The sequence below is a fragment of the Mirounga angustirostris genome, unplaced genomic scaffold (genome assembly GCF_029215605.1).
Source record: "Mirounga angustirostris isolate CCGP_5_RB_7025 unplaced genomic scaffold, mMirAng1.0.hap1 SCAF_13, whole genome shotgun sequence".
Taxonomy (NCBI): domain Eukaryota; kingdom Metazoa; phylum Chordata; class Mammalia; order Carnivora; family Phocidae; genus Mirounga; species Mirounga angustirostris.
Window position 1 is genome coordinate 39,113,111 of NW_026991721.1, and position 19,925 is coordinate 39,133,035.

Genomic DNA, 19,925 nt, shown 5'->3' on the forward strand with positions numbered 1-19,925 from the left:
GCTCAAAACCCCTGCACAGGCTCCCCGGTTCTCTCAGAGGAGGAGCCAAGGTCCTCCCGTTCCGTGCAGCCCCTGCGTGATCTGGTCCCACGCTGCCCCTCCACGCTCCTCTCCTGCCGCTGTCCCCTTCGCTTGTTTCAGCCACACCCGCCTCCTCAAACATGTTCTTTAAACATGCCAGACATACGCCTGCCTCAAGGCCCCCGCACTGGCTGCTCCCCCCGTCCAGACGTCCGGACGCCCTTCCCCAGGTATCCTCAGAGCTCATTCCCTCTGCACCTCCTGAGGCTTACTCTCAACCGGCCCCCCGCCCCCCGCTGATCTGAGCTTCCTTCCTCTCCTCCCCCCCACAGTGAGGACCCATCTTGGAGCACTGACGTCCCCAGCTTTTTCTGGTGTGTAACTTATAGCCGGTCACGTTCAGCCTGTCCGCACAGCCAGCTGGGTGAGCGTTGGAACTTCACACCATCTGATTTACTTACTTCTGATATTTATTGTTGGCCTCTCTTCCACCTTAGAATGTAAGGTCCGTGAAGTGGCTGGGTCTGGGGATCGGGCTTGGGCCTGCTGTCAGGCCCAGCCCCACGCCACGCACTAGTAGGGAAAGAGGGGCCCCTTTTTCAGGGACCAGGAACACAGCTAAGCACCAGCACGCCCTCCCTTCTGTGGGAAGGTCCTGGATATATGTCTTATGTCTGCTTGTCTCAGTCCCTCTGTCTATGCAATGGGCACAGCAAAGTTTACCCCTTCCAGCCTCCGTAGGAAGTGAACCCCTCCTGTGGTGCCCACGTCCCCTCCTCTGCATGGGCAGTGTGCACCGTCCCTGATTCACTGATGCAGCGTCTGCGTCTACACTGGTGAGGTACACAGACACTGATTTCAGACTCCTGTTTACACTGGCACTGTCCACACTTACAGCGGACCTATGTGGACACTGGGAAAAGGATAATCTTTCGTCTATGCATCTGTGACTCATCTGGTCACTAATCATCCAGCTCTGTCCTCATCAGCTTCATCTCCCCAGACACTGTGTGATTCACTGGCAATGGGCGCAGTGACTGAGCGCAGATCCGTGTCTACACTGGCAATGGGCGCAGTGACTGAGCGCAGATCCGTGTCTACACTGGCAATGGGGACACTCACTGATGGCGGACTCACACCTACCCTGGCAGCAGGCACAACCATGTCCATCTCCTGACAATGGGCAAAGTCAGTAAAGACATGGGGATGTGGAATTCAAAACCTGCCTGCCGACCCTGGAGTGTGGCAACTGGCCTCCGGGCACACGGCAAGGAGATGAGACCTTGTCTATTCCCAGCGCCTTGAGATCACGCAAGGTGAGGAAAGACTCAGGCTGTGTGACTCCCGGTGCCACCCGCCCCCTCCCCACCCCACGCCCGGGGCCAGGCCCAGCCAGCCTGGGCTTTAAAAAAGCACCAGGAAATGTCACTTTCTTTTTGAGGAGGTTCAATGGGAGGAGATGGCCCAGGCAGTTTAGCTGCCGGCCTAGTCAAAGGCTGGGAACGGTGACTGTACCTTTAAATCCTGAAGCTGGTTTCCTACCTCCTACCCAGGCTGGACGGAGCTCCAGCCCCTTCCCTGCAAGCAGAGCCCTGCCTAGTGCCGGCCCAGGGGCCCCAGCCTGCCCGACTGCCCAGCCAGGGCCCTGCCTGCTACTGCATGTCCACGCTGCCTGTCCAAGCGGGACCAGGCACCGCCTACTGTGCGGCCCTTCCCCCATCTGCAAAACGGGGTGGGGGTGCGCCCAGACCCCCTGGAGCTCCTCCTCTACCCCTAGGATCCCTCTGCTACCCCCAAGAATATCTAGATCCTACTGGAGACACAGCGTGGCCAAGAGACCAGTGAGGGTGGATACCTCCTCAGAGGAGAAAGCTTCAAGGACATCCGACACAGCTTTCGGTGGTTTGTTCATTCATTCAATCATCAAATATTTACTGAGTGCCTATTAGACACCAGGCACCGCTTTTCACAACCACCTCCAGAAACAACAGCTTTAAATAAAGCTCCCAGCACAGAGCTAGGCACCGAGTAGTTACTCGGTAGCGAGGACACAGACATCTAGTGTGTACGGACACTTACCCTGAGCCAGGCACATCCTAAGCACTCATACATGCCCCATCTCACTGACCCCGACCCCAACTCTGAGGTCTGCACTGTGGTTACCATCCCAATTTTGTAGGGAGGGAAACTGAGGCACGGAGAGGCTAGGTTGCCCATGATTAGGAACCTGGGAGGTGATGGAGTTAGGACTGGAAACCCAGCTTTGTCTGACTGCAGAACACAGGCTCTCCACCACTCACCCAGCCCCTCAACAACCATTTATGGAATGAACGCCTGAGTGAGTGAAACTTTGTGTTGGTGCAGGTACAGGTCCATGACCGTCCAGGGCCACCGGTACGCGCGAGCGTGGGGAGCATGTACATGCAGATGTTTGTGTGTTTGCACGTGGAGCTTTTTTATGGAAAGCCTTTCCCTTGTTGTCTTGGTCTTGTGTGTGCTGGAGCTATACTTAGCTGCAGCCGTGACTGTAATGAGTGGTTAGCGGCGCACCAGGCACTCTCATTGGGACCTGGTTTCCCAGGGAGATCGCTGGGGCCAGTGTATGTGTGGGGGGTGCAGCCTGGCGCTGGGGAAGGCTCTGGGCTTTGGGAGGGAGCCTGGAGCTCACGGCTCGTTGCCTCGTGCAAATGGAGGTCCTTAGCTCCAGCTGGAAGAATCTGCTCCAGGCTAGCATCCTCTAAGCCTCCAGGCCCTGCCAAGCTCGACTACTGGCCACCCATGTCTGTGGTCCCTCTACTGGCCCTTGCCAGGTAATTAAAATGAAAGCCTTGGAGCTCATGTCTGGAGCCTGGCGACTGATGACAAGAAGCACTGGGAAGACGGTGTATCTCGGTATTCCTGAGCCAGGTGACCCCGGAGGGCCCGCTCCTCAGCCAGGAGAGCTGCATTGTCCCCTCGTGCACAGCCTGCCGGCGCGATCGGAGGGGATTGCTCATGGGGCCTGCGGACCTAGCGAGGAAGAGTGGCCTCTCGACCCCAGGACAGACTGAAATCACAGGTATGCGCCGTGCAACCTGGGGTTCAGAGGCCAACCCCCGACTCGCTATCTGCCCTCCAGTGGCTGCAGGGCGTCTGGAAAACCCTGGGCCCCGAGGTTTCCCCGTCCCAGGGCTCTGACTGCAACTTCTTTCCAGCCTGTCTTGGGGCTGCTCCATCAGAGCCTCTCACTCTGAGAGTGGGCCAGTCTCCCAGCCTAGTCCCAGCCCCCAGCTCCAAGCTCCCTCGCTCCACGAACCACCCACCTGTGCATCTGCAAACCTACTTTCTCTGTTCATGGGCTAAGTTCCTCTACTCTGCTTTCCTTCCTGAAGTCTTCAGCTTCCCAGTCCTCTCCTCTAGGATGTTTTCGTTTAATGAGAGGTGAGACTTCCTTTCCTGCCTTGAAGCCAAGTGACTAGAAATGTATCCATCCAGCCAGCCAGCCTTACAACCATTCATTTGTTTACCCATCCACCAAGGTACCCACCCAGCGGGGTGTCCATTCATACATTCTTCCTTCCACCCATTCATCCATATCCATCCATGGACCCATCCTTTTATCCATTCTTTCGTCCATTTGTCTATCACCCATCTGTCCATCCAACCACCTCATTCTTGACCACAGAATCTTAGGATAATAGAGGGGAAGGAACAAGGTACTGCTGTAATTGGCCTTCTCGATTGCCCAGAGAAGACCTGGAGATCTAGTCCTTCTTCCACCACTTACTAACTGGATGGTCCATGTAAATAAATTAATCTGTCTGAGCCAGTTGTTCTTCATCAATGAGATGGGGATGCTATCTCATCCTTCTACCTCACAGGGCTGTGGTGCAGTGTGTCATGTTAGCAAGGATTTACTGATTCCATATTATGTAACAGGAGCTATCATTCCTTGAGCTGACCCTCAAGGACCTCAAAGAGGCTGCAGCTGAGGTGGGGAGATATGAAACCTCAACAGGGCAGCTGGATCAAGGGCAGGAAAAGTTCTCTGGGAGAGCAGTCTGTTCGAGAAGCAACAGAAGAGGCAAAGGCAGGAGGCAGGGGAGCTACACAGCTAGGAAATTGGCTGATGTACCTGGAGGCCAAGGGTGGGCAGTCTGGAAAGACAGGTTAGGTGGGATTTTCCAGGGGTAGCGCAACGGAGTTCGGGAAAGACCTCGGACATGGAAAGACTTGGCCAGCCGGTACAAACCACAGCGATTCCTTACTCTAAGGCTTTTAGTCAGGTCCCCAGACAGAAAAAAATATCTGCTTGGTGTCAGCCAGGCCTCGAGAGACATGGTTCCTGCCGCCTAGAAGAGAAGCCAGTGCCTGGCATTTCTGACCTTTGTGCTGCTAAATATATCATTGGTGACAGTGGTTCATGCCCCTGAGGCTGTGGGGCCACTGGACAAAGCTTCCATGGCTTGCTTCCCCGTCTCCATGGCTCAGCCAGGGCCTGCTATGTCAGCTCCCCTGAGAGCCCCTGTGGGCATCTGAACCCAGGAACAGGTTCAGCGGTACCCCAGGTAGGTAAGCGTGTCTCGTGTACTAGGCATGGCTCTTCAGGCTTTGCCCTCTGAGCCTCAGCCCCATTTCACACAGGCGCCAACCGGCTTGGCCAGACGTCAGCTGCCCAAGTCCACACTGAGGCCCGGCCAGGTCCAGGGCCTGTGCTCTCACCTCTGCCTGTCCCCTCCTCACACTTCCCCTGCCCTTGAGACAGCAGTCTCTGGCACACATGGCCCTGCTTAAACCATATCTTCTCCCTCACGAATTACCTTTCTGCTTCTGCCTTAGTGGATTCGCCCAGCTCCCCTGAGAGGTAAGTGACACCATTATGCACAATTTATAGATGAGATAACTCAGGCCCCCCCAAGACGAGGGCCATGCTCCAGGTGTGGGGGCTGCTCAGGCACTAAGGTGGGAGCTCCCCTGGCAATGTGGGGAGAAGCACACCACCTGGTGCTGGCCCTTAGCGAGTGCCAGTCCTGTACCCTACCAAGAGCCCAGCCCTCATCCCAGGGCTCTGGTGGCTCCAGGTGGCCCAGTGGGTGACCGTGTTCCTCACAGCTGCTAAGAGAGCCCCTGAGGCTGAGCATAAAACATTAATCTCTAAATGGTAAGATGTTGGCCCTGGCGGGAGGCTGTGGTCTAAAATATCTTCACAGTCCTGCCCTGGTGACAAGACCCAAGGGACTCACACTTCCCTGCTCTACCACCCTCGTGTGCAGAGAAGAGCCCTGAGGAACCGCTCAAGCCTCCTGGTTACAGCAACCCCTTCTTGACATTCGTTGCATGTTCTCAGAATCTCCTGGGTGGGAGAGACCCGTGTCTGCAGAGCATCCTAGAAAGATGCCTCGTGTGCCAGATGGTGAGAGTGATAAGGCATGACTTGAACACCTGTGTTGTGCCATGAACCGCGCTAAAGGGCTTTCTGGGCCTTACCTCATGGGTTCTCGTGGCAGCCCCTTGAAGCGGGGACTCGATATCCCCCCCTTTACAGCTGAGGTGGCTGAGGCTTATAGAGGTCACACAGCCAGTAATCAGTAGAGCCAAGTTTGGACCCAGGCAGTCTGCTCCAGTCTGGCCCGTAAACACGACACTAACCATCTTCTCTAGCCTGACCGGAGTGAGAAGCAGGTAAGCAGCCGTGGGGGGGCTATGTGAATGGAAACTGCTGACAGAACCTTTGTCTGGAAGGGCCCTTCACCTCTGGCTCCCACACCAACTTCTCTCTAGCCCCATAAGCCCTGAGAGGACAGCATCCCCTGCAGCCTGGTGGCAGCCCTATGGGGACCCACCATCCCCGAGCACAGCTGGCCTTCAGGGAAAAGACAGAGGGTCACCACTGTGGTGAGGCAAGAGCCCCCTCCCTGAGGCCCAGCTTCCTGGAGGTGAGGACTGTGCAGCCCCTGAGGCCATAGGAGGGGAAGAAATGGGAGGGAAGGGGAGAGCTGGGGAGACACAAACACAGCCAAGCGTCAGGCTGGCACACCCAGAGAGCCCATGGGGCAAGACCCTGCTGCCAAGAGCCCAGTGGGGCTGTGGGGAGCTCTGCTCTTCTCTTTCTGACTTGCCACAGTCATTTGGCTCTCTGAGCTCAGCCCTGGACAGCGGCCTCTCACTGGGGCTTGATCCCCCAGGCATATGTGCCCGCTCAGGGCTTCTGCATGTCTCATGACCTCTGTTCCCCAGATGTCATATGTCTCCCTCCCTCACCACCTTCAAGTCTTTGCTGAAACATCACCTGCTCAGGGAGGCCTTTCCTGCCACACTAGTTGAAGTCCTCCCCCCTGCCCTTCCTGGGCCCTACCCTCCATGATGTATCTCCATGGCACTCCCCACCACTGGACACACTTTATGTTCATGTATCCATTTATTTCTTTTTATTCTCCCTGCACTAGACTGTAAGCTTCTTGAGGGCAGGAATTTTTGACTGTTTTGTTCTTTACTCTATTCCCAGTTTCTAGAACAGTGCCTGCCCCCTAGTAAGAGGGCACTTAATAAATATGTGTTGAATGAATGAATGAACAAATGAATGCTAACAGCAGCCCCTGGCAGGAGTTACAGAGAACGTCCTTATGAGTAGAGTAGGGGTGTAGGGAGAGAAGGCCCTTCCTGCACTGTGGATGGAGAAGGAAAGAGGTAAGGTGGGGGCACATCATGGGCAGGGGGCCAGGGCCAGGCAGGAGGCCTTGTGGCCAGGCCCTGAGCCCCAGGCCCTGAGCCAGAGTGAAGCAGGAGCAGGGCTGCCAGGCTATGTCTGGGGAAGGTCTGGACGGGGCCAGGGTCGAAGGGGCATCCAAGGCCATGCACAGGCTTGAGAAAGCTTCCTTTGGCTGCTGTGGCCCAGGCCAAAGCAACATCTAAGCCTGGGCCCAGTGAAGCTCCCGAGGCCCCCTGAGCTCAGCTGTCCGGGGCTGCCCCAGCTAATATTAGCTCGTCCCCCCCCAGCTTGGCGTCGGCCTGGCGGGGTAGGCCAGCCCGAGCGGGCACCGCCCCCTGGCACCAACAGAAGCCCCGGGCCCCAACAGCATCTGGGGTCTGCCTGGCCCTTGCGGCCAATGCTCGCTGTGCCCATGCATCCCCTGTAAAGTAACGCATTTCATGGCCCGAAGCTGGGATACATGGCCCCTGCCCACCAGCCCCCTCCACACTGATACTCTCATCAGCGTCTCAGGTGCCCATGCCTGGCTCCCCACCAAAGATGTCAACAGCCCTCCTTGCCCCTCTACTCTGCATGCACAACTTCCATCTTCCACCCCCATCGCCCACTACACCGGGACAGGGGGGCAGAGCTGGACCAGTGGCCCATGCCAACCAGTGGGGAGACTGAGGGTCAGAGGAGGCCAGGATCTGCCTATGATGCACAGCAGGTTTGTGGCAGAAAGCAAGACAGAATCCAAGCCTGCCAGGATGACACCCCTGAAATCTGGCCCCTGGGAGACAGACCTGGGCCAAGGTAGGTGAGGTGACCCCCTAGAGAGTTATTTGAAAGGAGAGTCAGTTGCTGAAAGAAGGAAGCAGACAATGAACAGCTGATGGTTTTGGTCTTCTAGAGCCAAGCGCCGGCAAAAAGACAATAATGGAACCTACGATAATTAAGCACTTATTATGTTTCGGGTTCTGGGCTAAGTGCTTAACACATTCAAGCCTCTCGACTTCCCTATGAGTCAGGTGCTATTAATATCTCTCTCAAGGTACAGACAGGTTAGGGAACTTGTCCAAGGTCACACAGCTGGGACGTGGTAGGGCCGGGACTTGAATGCGGGCCTCCTGGCTCCAGAGGCCACGCTCTTAAGAGACCTGGACTCCAGGTCACACTACCAGGTGGGGCCTCGAGGCCAACCCACTTTCAGCTGAACACGTGACTGGGGCTCCTAGCAGGGGACCTTCGGACAAAAAGCATCCTAGGCTTTCAAGGGGAAGAGTCTGTGTTGACAGCCAGTAACTCATAGAGGGAAGGGGATGACGGAAGGGACAGAGAAGAGAAGGAGGGGGATGGCGAAGAAGACAGGGAGGGAGAGGGAAGAGCCTGGCTGGCCTCCAGGAGGAGTCGCAAGAGAAGTGACACTTGGGCATTGGGCCCGACCACCTGGGCCTGCAAATACTGGTGTCCTTGTGTGAGAGCTCATGTGTCCTGGTTTGGGACGCACCCCCAGGCCTGACCAGGACACTGGCCCTCCCAGCATTGCTTCAGCCTCTGTCTCTCCCCCATTCCTTTGGCTCGGGGATGGAGGCATTGTGTCCCCGGGTGAGGCAAGGAAGAAGGGGGTCAGCCAGGAACAGGCTCAAAGGTGTGGTGCCAATGTCTGACCTAGGTCTTGAACTCTGGCCTCCTTATCCATCCTCTCAATAAATATTTATTTGGCACCCATTACCTGCCAGGTCCTGTTCTAGGTTTTTCTAGTGAAAGAAACAGACAACAAACAAGGTAAATAAGTAAAATACATTAGATGGTGTTAATGCAAAAGAGGAAACAGGAGAGCATGGAACGGGGGGAGGGAAAGCCAGGGGGTTGATCGGAGCTAATGACGTCTGAGTGGTCTGAGAACTTATAGATGCAGTTGGCACTTACTGACCTGGGCCTCATCCCCAGGCCTGTCACCCTGATGCCAACATCTTGGGCACAAGGAAAGATCAGAATCAACCCCCTTGAAGCTCTGCCAACCTGCACACACCCATTCAGGCTTCTCTGTGTCCTGATACTTCCCCTCAACTGGGAATGGCTGCCCGCCTCAGCACTTCTCGGAATCGAGTGTATGTATGATTCATCTGGGGATCTCGTTAAAATGAAGGTTCTGAATCAGGAGGTCTCCGGTGGAGCCTGAAACTCTTCATTTCTGCCCAGTACCCAGGTGATGTTGATGCTGTTGGCCAGAGGTCCACGCCACATAGCAAGAGCCCTATGTCCCAGCCCCCAATGCAGAGTCTCCCTCGCTGAGCGTGAGCATCACCCGAGCGTGGAGCCAACATCCTGAGCACCCCTGCCCCCAGATGTAGGAATCAAATTCTTGAGGGACAGAGCCCAGGAGCCTGACCTTTTGGAAGCAGCCCAAGTAATCTGAGAGTCAGCCGTGGGTGGGAGTCCTCCAGCAACCACCCCTGCAGCCCCCAGCACAACTACTGCAAAGAGCCCTGGCCCCAGGCCAGCCCCAACCAGCACAGAAGGAGCTCACGGCAACCGTTTCCACAGCGCCCCTTCACCACCAAAGCTAGCCGCCCTGGCCTGCTCCAGCCCCTACAGGCTGACATGGCATCTCCTCTCTGAGTGCCCCTCTCTGCAACTCCCAGAGGGCACACAGCCAGGAGAAGGGCCTGGAGGAGAGGGCAAACAGGTGCCACCTGCTGGGCCTGAGCATGCACACCCTGAGGAGGGGGGCCGCACAGGTTCATGCCTGAGAGTGGCTGCGTGAGCCAGGGATGGTTCACAGTGGTCACAGTGGCAAGCCAGGCAGGGTGTGATTACTGTGCTTTGAAGGAATGCATGAGAGCAGGTTGAGAGAGCCTGAATGAATGTAAGAGGAAAGGAGGAAGCTCTTCAGAGCCCTTCCCTGGGGCTCCTGCCCGCTTGGTGTCAGGGCCCTTGGCAGGAGAGCTCAAATGTGTCCTAGAGAGGAGCGGGGCTGAAGATGTGGAAGGAGAGATAGGGAAGGACTAACTTGGCTCCCACGGCGACTCTGGGAAGCTGAAACCCAGAATTCTTAGACTCCTGGAATGTCAGCGCTGGGAAGGGACTTGGTCATTTGGAATGACCTCTGTAGTTTACAGAGGCAAACCCTGCAGCCTGAGGGGGTGGTGAGACTTGCCCAAGGGAGCCTGGGTTGGTTTAATGGCCTGGCTACAGATCTTGTTCTGGCTCAGTTGCCCAATGCCCACAGCTGGGGAATTGTCTGTGGCCTCATCTCTCCATGCACCTGGGCTGGTCTTTGATCCTGACGGCCTGCCTGCCCCCAGCCACAGGGCTCCAGAAGTGCCCCACTGACCTCCAGCTCAAATCATGCAAGTCTGGCGACTCCATGCCCAACCCTCACTCCCAAATGTGGTCAGCCAGGGCAGGAGCGGCCAGGGTAGGCATTAGGGGCCTTGCAGGATGGGTTGTCACATTCACCAAATCTCGAAGGGACACTGAGAGAAGGAAATAGATAAGCAAAGACCCAGCGGTTGGAATGAGGGCTGAAGATGAGGAGGCCCGGGAGGAGCGTGGCAGAAGGGACTAACTCATGGCCAGGTTCCAGAGCAGAAGGCCTCAAATGCCGAGTTGAGAAGGAGCCAGCATTACCCCTCGCTTCCCCCATGTATCTATCACCTCATGCTGGAGCGCTTCGGATCCTCCCTGAGCCCTCTGCCATTTCCCGTAGGCGTATGGAGCCCCAGGGCCTGCATGGCTGGTGGGGGGCAATGAGGCACCTTCTGAAGACCCTCTTCCTGGGGGCTGCCAGAGCACCTCTTAGCCCACGAGCCTGGATCCTTACCTACCCAAGTTCAGGGGCCAGAACTTGATGAGCAGGATTCCTGGACAGGTTGTGGGGAAAGAGTGTTTGCTGGGGGAGGAAACCCAAGCCTGGGCCAGAGCCCCCATTCTCCTGGAACGGCAATGGGAGGTAGTCCTGAGCAGTGGTTTCGGGCAGAGTCTCAGTGTCGGGCAGCCCAGGTCTGAACTCTGGCTCTCCCGCTCGGGAGCTAAGTGACCTTGGATAAGTTACTAGCCTCTTCGAGCCTCAGCAGCCTCATCTGTGACGCTGACGTGATGATAATGATACAGTTCCATGGCAGTTTGGTGAGAATTAAATGGGAATATGGAAATGAAGCCCTTAAGAAGGATACATAGTAAATGCTTTCGTAAATAGCAGCCGTTAGTATTATGATTCAAGAAAGGAAAGGGGTTCTAGAAAAATCCTGCTAGGAGGATGATAAGAACAGAATTGGGGCCAACTCTGGGTTGAATGACCTGCAGACATCTCAACCAGCTGTGCTGGGCCCCGGCGGTGGGGGGCGTGGAGAAGGGAAGTGGGAGGGCAGCTGACTGCTTCATCTCCCTTCCTCAGGAAAGGAAATAATGGGGGTAAGTAAGAGAACAGCATGCCCAGGTGGTACTTGGTGTTCTGTTAAAACTGAGAGCCAATAGAAATGCAAATGGCCAGGCCCTGGGCCAAGAGGCTTGGGGTGAGAGTTTGCATTTCACTGATGCCCTGTGTGGTCTTGGGCAAGTGTCTTCCCCTCTCTGAGTCTGCTTCTCCTCCACGGGATGAGGGCAGTGGCTAGAGAGGGCCCAGGGGCACCCAGACAGCCCCATGCATGTGGAAGGTGGTGGCTCCCACCCAACTGGTCCCCATGAATCAGGCCTGGGCAGCCAATAGTCACAGGAGCCTCTTAGGCTCCCTTTTCCTCTGACCCTGCCTCTGGGGAAGGGAAGCTCAGGCCAGCGGCTAGCCTAGGGGCTGATGGGAGGCAGTGGCTCGAGGCTGCCCTGACCTTTCCGTCCGGAGTGAGCATACTGGTCATGGGACCGCTCAGAATAGCCATAGCACTATACTCGGCTGTCTTAGGAGGCCCCGAGGTCCCTGGCCTAGGCAGCGGGCGCTGAAATGAGCCCCCTTCAGATTCCTTCCCCCACCTCTAAGACAACTGGCCCTCCTCTCTGGGAAGCTCAAGCCAATCTTCCCAAAGCTTCTGGCAGACGGCCAACCTCCTGCCCAGAGTTAAGGAGCACAGATACCTGCCTTCAGGGTACAGGACTCTAAACGCTCCCTGAGGCATGGGGAAGATGTAGGAGGGCTCTCGGGCCACTGAGCCTGGAGTTAGAGATCTGGGTTTCTGAACCAGCCCCCCACCTGCTCCCGTTTGGCCTTGGGAAAGCACTCTTCTCGGGGCCCCAACTGCCTCATCTGTCCTAGCAGTAGCTCCTATTATACTGAGTTTGTAAGAAGCTTAGAGTCTGGAGCAAGAGATAAACCTGAATTAAGCAAGGCTGCTAATGAACATTTTTATTACATACCAGATAGCTTTTCTGAAGGGAAGGACTCTCAACCCTGACCCAGGGCGTGGGGTCTGGGAAGGCATCACCTAGGAACAGTGTTTCAAGCAGGGTGTGAAGGATGAAGAGGTGCAGACCAGGAGGAAAGAGTGCTCCCCGGAGAACAGCATGTGCAAAGGCCCTGAAGCAGGGGTGCCAGGCAGAGGCAAGAAACTGAAATGAGGCCAGGGTAGCTGCAGCTCGGTGAGCCATGGGGAGAGCCAGTCCAGAGGAGACTGATGAGGCAGGCAGGGCTGCAGGGGCCCCAGTATGGTCCAGGGAAGCACCGAAGGGTTTTAAACAGGCAAGGGAATAGACTGACAGATTCGTGAGCTGAAGAGCCCTCTCTCGGTGGTGGCCAAATAGAGAATGGGCTGGAGGGGGCCAGGGTCTGAAGGCAGGAGAGCAGCTGAGAACCGCTGGAGGGGTGGGTCTCAGGGGAACAATGGTGGCTTGCACCAGGATGGGGGATGTGGAGACGGAGGGTAAAGGACGGAATCTAGAGAGCCATGAAGTAGAAGGATAATACAACCAATCGGAGTGATAATGGCAACCAATATTTATCGAGCACTTACTGCATGCCAGGCCCTGTGACTGGGGGCTCTCCACACATGACCTCAGTGAATCTCTCATTAACTGTATCATTAGGCCCATTTTAGAGGTGAAGGGTCTGAGAGACTAGGACAGGGAGACACTGTTTTCTGGTTTTTCACCCCTGACAAGGGAGCTGGGGCGGGGGGATGTGGGGAAGGTACCATCCAGAGACACAAGGACACCTGTAAAAGCATCACAGGAAGGAGAAAAACACCAAGTGGGGGGCACACTGTTGTGGGGGGCACGTGGGGTGGCGGTGGGGAGGGTGACCCAGCAGCTCCTTCTCCACTGCTCATGGGTCTCCTTCACATGTTACCATGACTAGAGGTGGGGCCCTGGCAGGCTCTGAGGTGGGGAGCTGTCTAGGAAGTCCCCGATAGCAGCTCTCTCCCTCCGGGATCTCACCAAGACTCCAAGAGCCCTTTGTCAGCTAAGACCCCAAGGGAGGAACAGCAGTCTCTTGCTGGGCTCTTCACTCCGGCCACCAAGTGCATTTCCCTCCCAGGGAGCTGAGGAGGAGATGGGGCTGCATTGGGTCCCAAAGAGCAGGGGACAAGGCAGAGAGACAGAGAGCCAGCATCAGAGGAGAGATGGACAGTGGGCTGGTGGGGCTTCCCCAGCTTGGGAACCACTGGCACCTCCTTGTCATTTGGAAGGTCAAGTGACTGTCATTTGAAAGGGGGACAGATGTCATCACACACAGACACACACACACACAGAGACACACGTACACACAGACACACACACTACATACTAAGGATACTCTCTGGCCTACAGAAAGAACAAGGACCACCATTAGCCCTGACCTGACACAGAACAATGTTCCTGATGAAAACAAGCAAACCATAGATAAAAGCCAAGGCCTGCACCAGCCCCCAAGGCAGAGAGAAGGGCAGGTTTCAAGGCAGGCCACCCCAGGCTTTGCCAACAGCCCTGCTCCCGCACCCTCATGGCTTTGCTTGCCAGGACTGCCGTCCCCTGCCATCTGCCTGGCTAATTCCTACCTGCCCCCCAAAGCTTACCCTAGCATTGCCTCCTCTGGGACAGGGCCTCCTCTTAATAGCCCCAGGAAGTCCCTTTGTGGCCCTCACCACGTAGTGTCACCACCATCCTTCGCTTGTGTGTGTCCACCCCGCACCCCGTCCTGTCCCAGCTCACCTCCCCACCCCTCACCCCCTCAGCCTGGGTGCCCAGGAAAGCACGGGAGAGAGGACCCAGGGAACTGGCTGCTCTAGCTCGCACTGTCACCCCTCAAGAGGTCAGATGGGACCTCCCGCTCCAGCCAAATAGCCCTTACCTTCCAGGGCCAGCAAGAAGGCCTGGGTGGGGTAGGGTGGCCTCACTGTCTGTCTGATCCACGCATCCGCAATGGCCTGGGCTAGAGCAGTATTTCAACTGAGGACAGGCATGAGGAGCAAAACCACTCACTAAGGCAGCTCAGGAGGACCAGGAGATCAAGGGAGCAAGCAGGAAGCTGGTCTGGAGTTTCATCTTCCTCAAGGTACACCCACACCTGGGCAACACAGGGTCTCTGTCACAAGCAAGCACCCACAGCCACACTGACACACAGAGCCTCTCTCACACACACACACACACACACACACACAGCCCGAGCCACACGCAGGGTCCCCCACCCCACATGCGGCCGCCTGCACAGATGGTCTCATGCACACAGGCTCACACACACACAGCCTCACATGCAGAGCTCCACACTCGCCACAAACAGCAATACACTCACACGGACACACTCACCTCAGGTTCCTCACACACACACACACACACACATACACACACGGCATTTCTCTTACACATACAGTCTCCCTCTCTTATGTACGCGCTCTCTCCCACGCTGTCTCGTTCTCACACACAAGGTCCATCTCAAAACACACAGAATCTGTCTCTCTCACATTCACACAGAATTTCTGATACAGAGACTCACAGAATCTCTCTCACAGAGTCTCACCACAAACACACACACGCGCGTGCACACACACGCACACCCTACTCCCAGTCTCACTCACACGTCTTTTTATTCTTACCCAGCCTTTGCTCACACATATGAAGAGTCTCTCGCACCCACAGAGAACCCCTCTTACACAGATCTCTCTCTCACACACATACCGCTTTTCTTTCACACACACATACGATGTCACACACATCCAGGATTCTGGTCTAGAATCGAGAATAAAAATTCAAATCCTGACCCACCAGTTTGAGGAGGGGGGAGGGGTAAACAAAGGTGACAGCAGCAGCAGAGCAAAGATGGAGGGGGAGGAAGGACAGGCAGCCGGCTGGTCCCTGCGCAGATGAGCCGCAGAGAGGCAGCGCAATGCAGCTAGGCCAGCCTGGAGTGCAGCAGGAAGCCTGGGTTCTAATCCAGACTCTGCCCTCAGTTCTTGAGTGCCCTTGGGCAGGTCCCTCCTCTGTGAGCCTCGGTGTTCTCATATGTCACCCGAAGGCGTTAGAATGACTCTACGAGGCTACCGGGAAAAGAAGGAGGTGGCACCGATGGTGGGGGGGTTTCTAGCCCACCTCCACCTCCCCACTACACCCCAGCTCTTCCCTTAGAGTCTGCTCTTCAATGAACACTTGAGACAATCAGGACTTTTCTGTAAGGTTTCGAACACCAACAAGACCCCAAACCACACTAACCAGCCCATTTATCTGCATGGGGTGAAGGCCACCCCATGGCCTAGGAACATGGAGTCAGGTGGAAGAAGATGGACAGTGATGGGGCTGGAACCTGTCCCACATGTCCCCGGCCTATTCTGAAAGTCAGGAACACAGCTCAGAACCCTAAAGCTGAGCCCAAGCCCTGGGGTGGGAGGATCCAGCTTCTTACTAGGGAGCAGGTGGGCAAAAGGACAATGAGGAAGTTGGGCCTTCTCCTTCCTTCCTGGGCCGAGGAGGATGGTCGTGGTGGTGAGACGCTGTCCAAGGTCAAATGCAGGCTGAATGGTGGCTGCTCTAACCCAGGCCTTGCCCAGCATGCCCCCAGCCCCAACATGTACTCGTTCAACCTCCCAGTGCCCCTCCTCCTGCCCCTCCCCACAGCTCAGCCACAGCCTCCAGTTACATAATCCCCCGGCTATAGTGGCCTCTGTCAGGAAAGGAGAGGGGAGGGTAGACCTCTGAGGGTCCCAGGCCATTCTGGGAATGGCAGGGAGCTGGCAGCCAGCTCAGGGGAGGATGGGGTCCCAGGAGACCTAGGTTCTAGTCTTGCTTCGCCTCTAGCTCCCTGAGTGACCTTGTGTAGGGTCTTCAGAGGCAAAATGAGGGGCTTGGTTCTCTCCCTATCCACCCCCGCCAACACACACATCTGTTCTAGGATTTAATGTATAAGACTCTGTCCTGCTGCCCCCTTCCTCACGCGCTAAAACACTGAGTGTTCTATCTAAGTCACAAATCTACCAGGCCTGTGCCTAAACAGCCCTTTTCTCCCCGTGGACACCTCAGTGCCCCCCAAGTCCCCTTCCCCCACCGATCCCCAGCACTGATCCTGCCTCCTCCCCCGCCCCATCTTCCCAACCTTGGCTCCAGGGGGCAGGAGGGAAGGGATGTGGAACAGTAAAAAAGAGCAGTGGTTTGCCTAGTAGGAGGCTCGGCGGGGGGGCGGGGGGGGCGGGGGGCTCTGCTTTGAATTCCCAACTCTGACCCTCCCCCTCATGCTTTAGGCCCCATTTAGACCTTGCAGAGCTCAGTGAATGCAAGGGGTGTCTCCTCCAGGGTAGGTGGTTGCTACCAGTGTTTCCCTTTTGGGCTCAGTGAAGCAGTAAAGACCCTTAGATTTCACCAGACCCCCTCTCCCATTTTACAGATGAAGAAACCAATCCAGAAAAGCCTCTGAAAGGCCAAGGTCAGCAGCAGGGTGCCCTTTCTCTCCTGTAACAAGCTGCTATCACTAAAGGGGAGTGGCCGATGAAGACACACCCACCTCACACACCTTCTTGCAGGTTCCCCTTTAGAACCCCCCACTCTTCCCCTGGCAGGTCCCAGAGGAAGCACAGGCAAAGCCTAGTGGCCCCCTCCAAAACCCTTCCCTTTTGATGAAGGACAGGCTGTGTTCCCAGGAACAGGTCTCAGAGGGGCCACATCACCCTCCCCACAGCCCAGGACCATACCAACTACCAAGCTATTAATTAGCCATAAAGATTCCCCCTTGATCATCTCTTCACAGCAGCCTGAGGTTACTCCCTGGGGAGGGGTGGTCTGTCTCAAGCAGCAGACCAGGGCAAGCCCTCCTCTACAGGCCCTGACTGGCTCCAGATGCCTTTTACCTGGGAGGGAGGAAGGGCTCCCAGCTTCCCTCCCCACACCAAAATCTAAAGGGCAGTTCACATCTTCCCAGGGTACATCTGCAAAGACACAAATATGCATGCACAGGCACTCCTGCACACTCAAACATACAAACATGTTCTCTCATTCCCACTAATACTTGACCTACCCAAATCGACACCACCATACTTACATAAATACGCACACACAATCTACTCATACACACAAACACCCATTTGTACTCACTCATACATATTTAATTTGGAAATACAGACACAGACCTTACATACCTACAAAACTAGTCCCCCTCAAAGAGCAACCTCTCTTTTATCCCCCCTTTTATACACGTTCTCATACGTACACACACACACACACACACACACACACACTCCTTTCAGTTCTGACTCTCTAGGCGCCAGTTCTCGAATCCACCCCCGCCCCAGGGAGGCAGAGGATCTTCTGATGGATAGGTTGTCACTTACCCGCGCGTAGCGGGAGGAGTAGGGGTCCTCGAAGAGCGCCCAGATGCGCGGCTGCCAGCGGCGCCAGAAGCCGCCTGGCCGGCCGTCCGGGGAGTCGCTAAGCGCCAGGCGCTTGGTCATCTCCAGCTCGTCCTCACCGTCACCCGAGTCGCCGGGGCCGTCGGCGTCCGCGTCGTCGGCGCTGTTGTCAAGGGGTGCGCCGCCAAAGCTATCGAGCGCCTCCTCTGCGTCGCGATGCTGGCGGTAAGTCATCCAGCAGCAGGGCTCCACGTCGGTCTCGTCGATGCCCCAGAAGGCCAGCTCCTCTTCATAGAGTGGCCCGCACACGTCGGCGGGGCAGTGCAGCTTGCCAGTGCGGTAGTAGTTCAGGATGTGCGCGAAGACGCCTGGGTGGCGGTCGAAAAAGAACTCGTCGGCGCGCGGGTCATAGTCGAAATGGCTGTGGGCGTCGGGCTCCGCCAGCCAGGCGAGCCGCGTGCCGGGCAGCGTGCGCAGCGTCGAGCGGTACGTCTGGTGGCGCGTGCCGCCCACGTTGATCACGATGCGCTCGCTCTCGTCCCCTTGGCCCATCGCGGCGCCCCCTTAGGCATGGCGCGGCCCAGCGACACCCATGGGAGCGGCCGCCAGGGGGAGTTGGCGCCGGGGAGGGGGGCGCGGGGCCTCCTCCCCCCTCCCCCCAGCCGTCGGGGGGTACAGAGGATGGTGGCTCTGGCCACCCCAAGAGCGACCCAAGCCCCTCGGGGCGCTTTCCGTCGGGTGCTGGTCCAGGGGAGTGTGCGCGGGATCCCAGGGGTCTCTAGGCGCCAGATGTGGGGAGGGAGCGGGTCCGGCTGCGGAGGAGGCAGAGGAGGAAAGAAGGAAGGAAGAAAGGGAGGGAGGAAGGGAGGGAGGAAGGGAGGGAGAGGGACGGCGCTCAGCGGCGAGCCCCGGGAGGAGGGAAAAGAGGGTTGGGGGGCCGGGCTCCCGTCCCCATCTCAGCGGGAAAATGAAGAAATTGACACAAAGCTTTTTTGGGGGAAGGTCAGCTGCTCCAAAGGCCGGACAGATAGATCAGCCCCCGGAAGGGGGAAGGGTGGAGAGGGGGCCGGGAAATTCGCGCTCTGCTGTGCGGTGGTCGCCGCAGCGCGCTCTCGGCGCTGGGGAGATGGATGACCGTTGCCTTCCTCCCTGCGTGGCCGGGCTGCAGCTCGGGGCGCAGGGCGGGCTCCGGCCCCCTCCCTCTCTCCTTGCCTGGCTGCCTGCTCCCCCCGGTGGCGGGCGCGCCTGCCTGCCCGCCCGCCCTCCTCGATCCTTCTCCCCGCCTCTTGGAGGAGATGGCGGGCCCCCTGGGCAGGGGCACCCGGGGCGCTGCTCGGTGCGGCGGCCGCGGAGCGCTGCGCTCGGTGCGCGCTCCGCCTTGAGCTGGGCTTCCGCGGGGCTACGCTCTGGCTCCGGCGGCGGTGCTGAAGGGACAGCTCCCGGGCTGTGGCGGAGCTGCGCGGGGCCGGGCGCGGGGTTTCTCCGGGCTGGCTTCGGTCTGCGAGGCCGGTGGGCACCGACTCCGGTGCCTCTGCGCCCCGCGCTTCGCGCCCCGCTTCGGGCAGGCGGTTGAAGGTGCGGGTCAAGGCGAGGGGGCTGCGGCGGTCGCGACCGGGAGGCGGGGGTGGCGGGTCCAGGCGCGGCGAGGCGAGGCCGGCCAAGCCGGCGAGGCCGGGGAGGCGAGGCGCGGAGCGGCCGCCGCCGCCGCGACGCTGCTGCCGCCCGGGCTGCTGCTAGGCTCGCTTGCTCGCTTGCTCGCTTGCTCGCTCGCGCGGTCCGCGTCCAGCCCGCCGCTCTCCGGACACAAGCACACGGCGCGCGCAGCCGCACTCGCCCCCGGAGGGAGGCGCCGCGCTGGGTCCTAAAAAGACCCGATTCCGCGCCCCCCTCCCAGCCCGGCGCGGAGCCGGCCTCCCTCAACCCCGGCGCTGGGGGCGCCAGCCCCGCGTGGCTCCTGCTGCTCGGGGGGGACCCGCCGACGCTCCGCCCTGGGGGAGCGCCACGCGATGGCCCGGGGCTCCGGGAGACGTCTAGGCCTGCGCCCCCCCGGTCAGACTGAGGTTAGAAGGGCTTCGGCACCCGTCCCTCTCCTTCCAAACGAGGTACTCTCTTATTCCTTGTGAAATGCGACGCCCCCAACCGCTATCAGAGACACCTTGACCTGGACCAGCATTGGCAGCTCCAAGCAACCTTTAATACCTGCCTTTTCTGCGGAACCTGGAGCTCCCGTGATCCTGTCATAGGTGCCTCTTGAATGGACTCCAAAATAATATCCTCCAAACACACAACACACAACGCTGTCCTCTAAGCCCTCCTAACAACCCCATAATCCTGGAACCCTATGTTTGCCTTTCGACCCCTTCCTCACCTTGGGCCCTTCATAACTCCAGGCTGACCCTAGTCTCCCATTGAGGGCCACAAGCTCTGCCATACTGATCCCAGCTCACTGACCCTCCCACACTAGCTCTGGATCGCTACGTGGGGATCCCTTATGAAAA

General features: G+C 57.7%; 1 protein-coding gene across 1 annotated transcript in view; it reads right to left on the reverse strand.

Annotated features, from left to right (window-relative positions):
• KCNC1 (potassium voltage-gated channel subfamily C member 1) overlaps nucleotides 1-19,029 on the reverse strand; it is a 42,385-nt gene extending 23,356 nt beyond the window's left edge. The window contains exon 1 of the mRNA XM_064576780.1: nucleotides 17,410-19,029. Coding sequence (XP_064432850.1) covers nucleotides 17,410-17,979 — 570 coding nt within the window. The 5' untranslated portion in view covers nucleotides 17,980-19,029. The remainder of the gene's footprint in view (nucleotides 1-17,409) is intronic.
• Nucleotides 19,030-19,925: the final 896 nt, after the last annotated feature.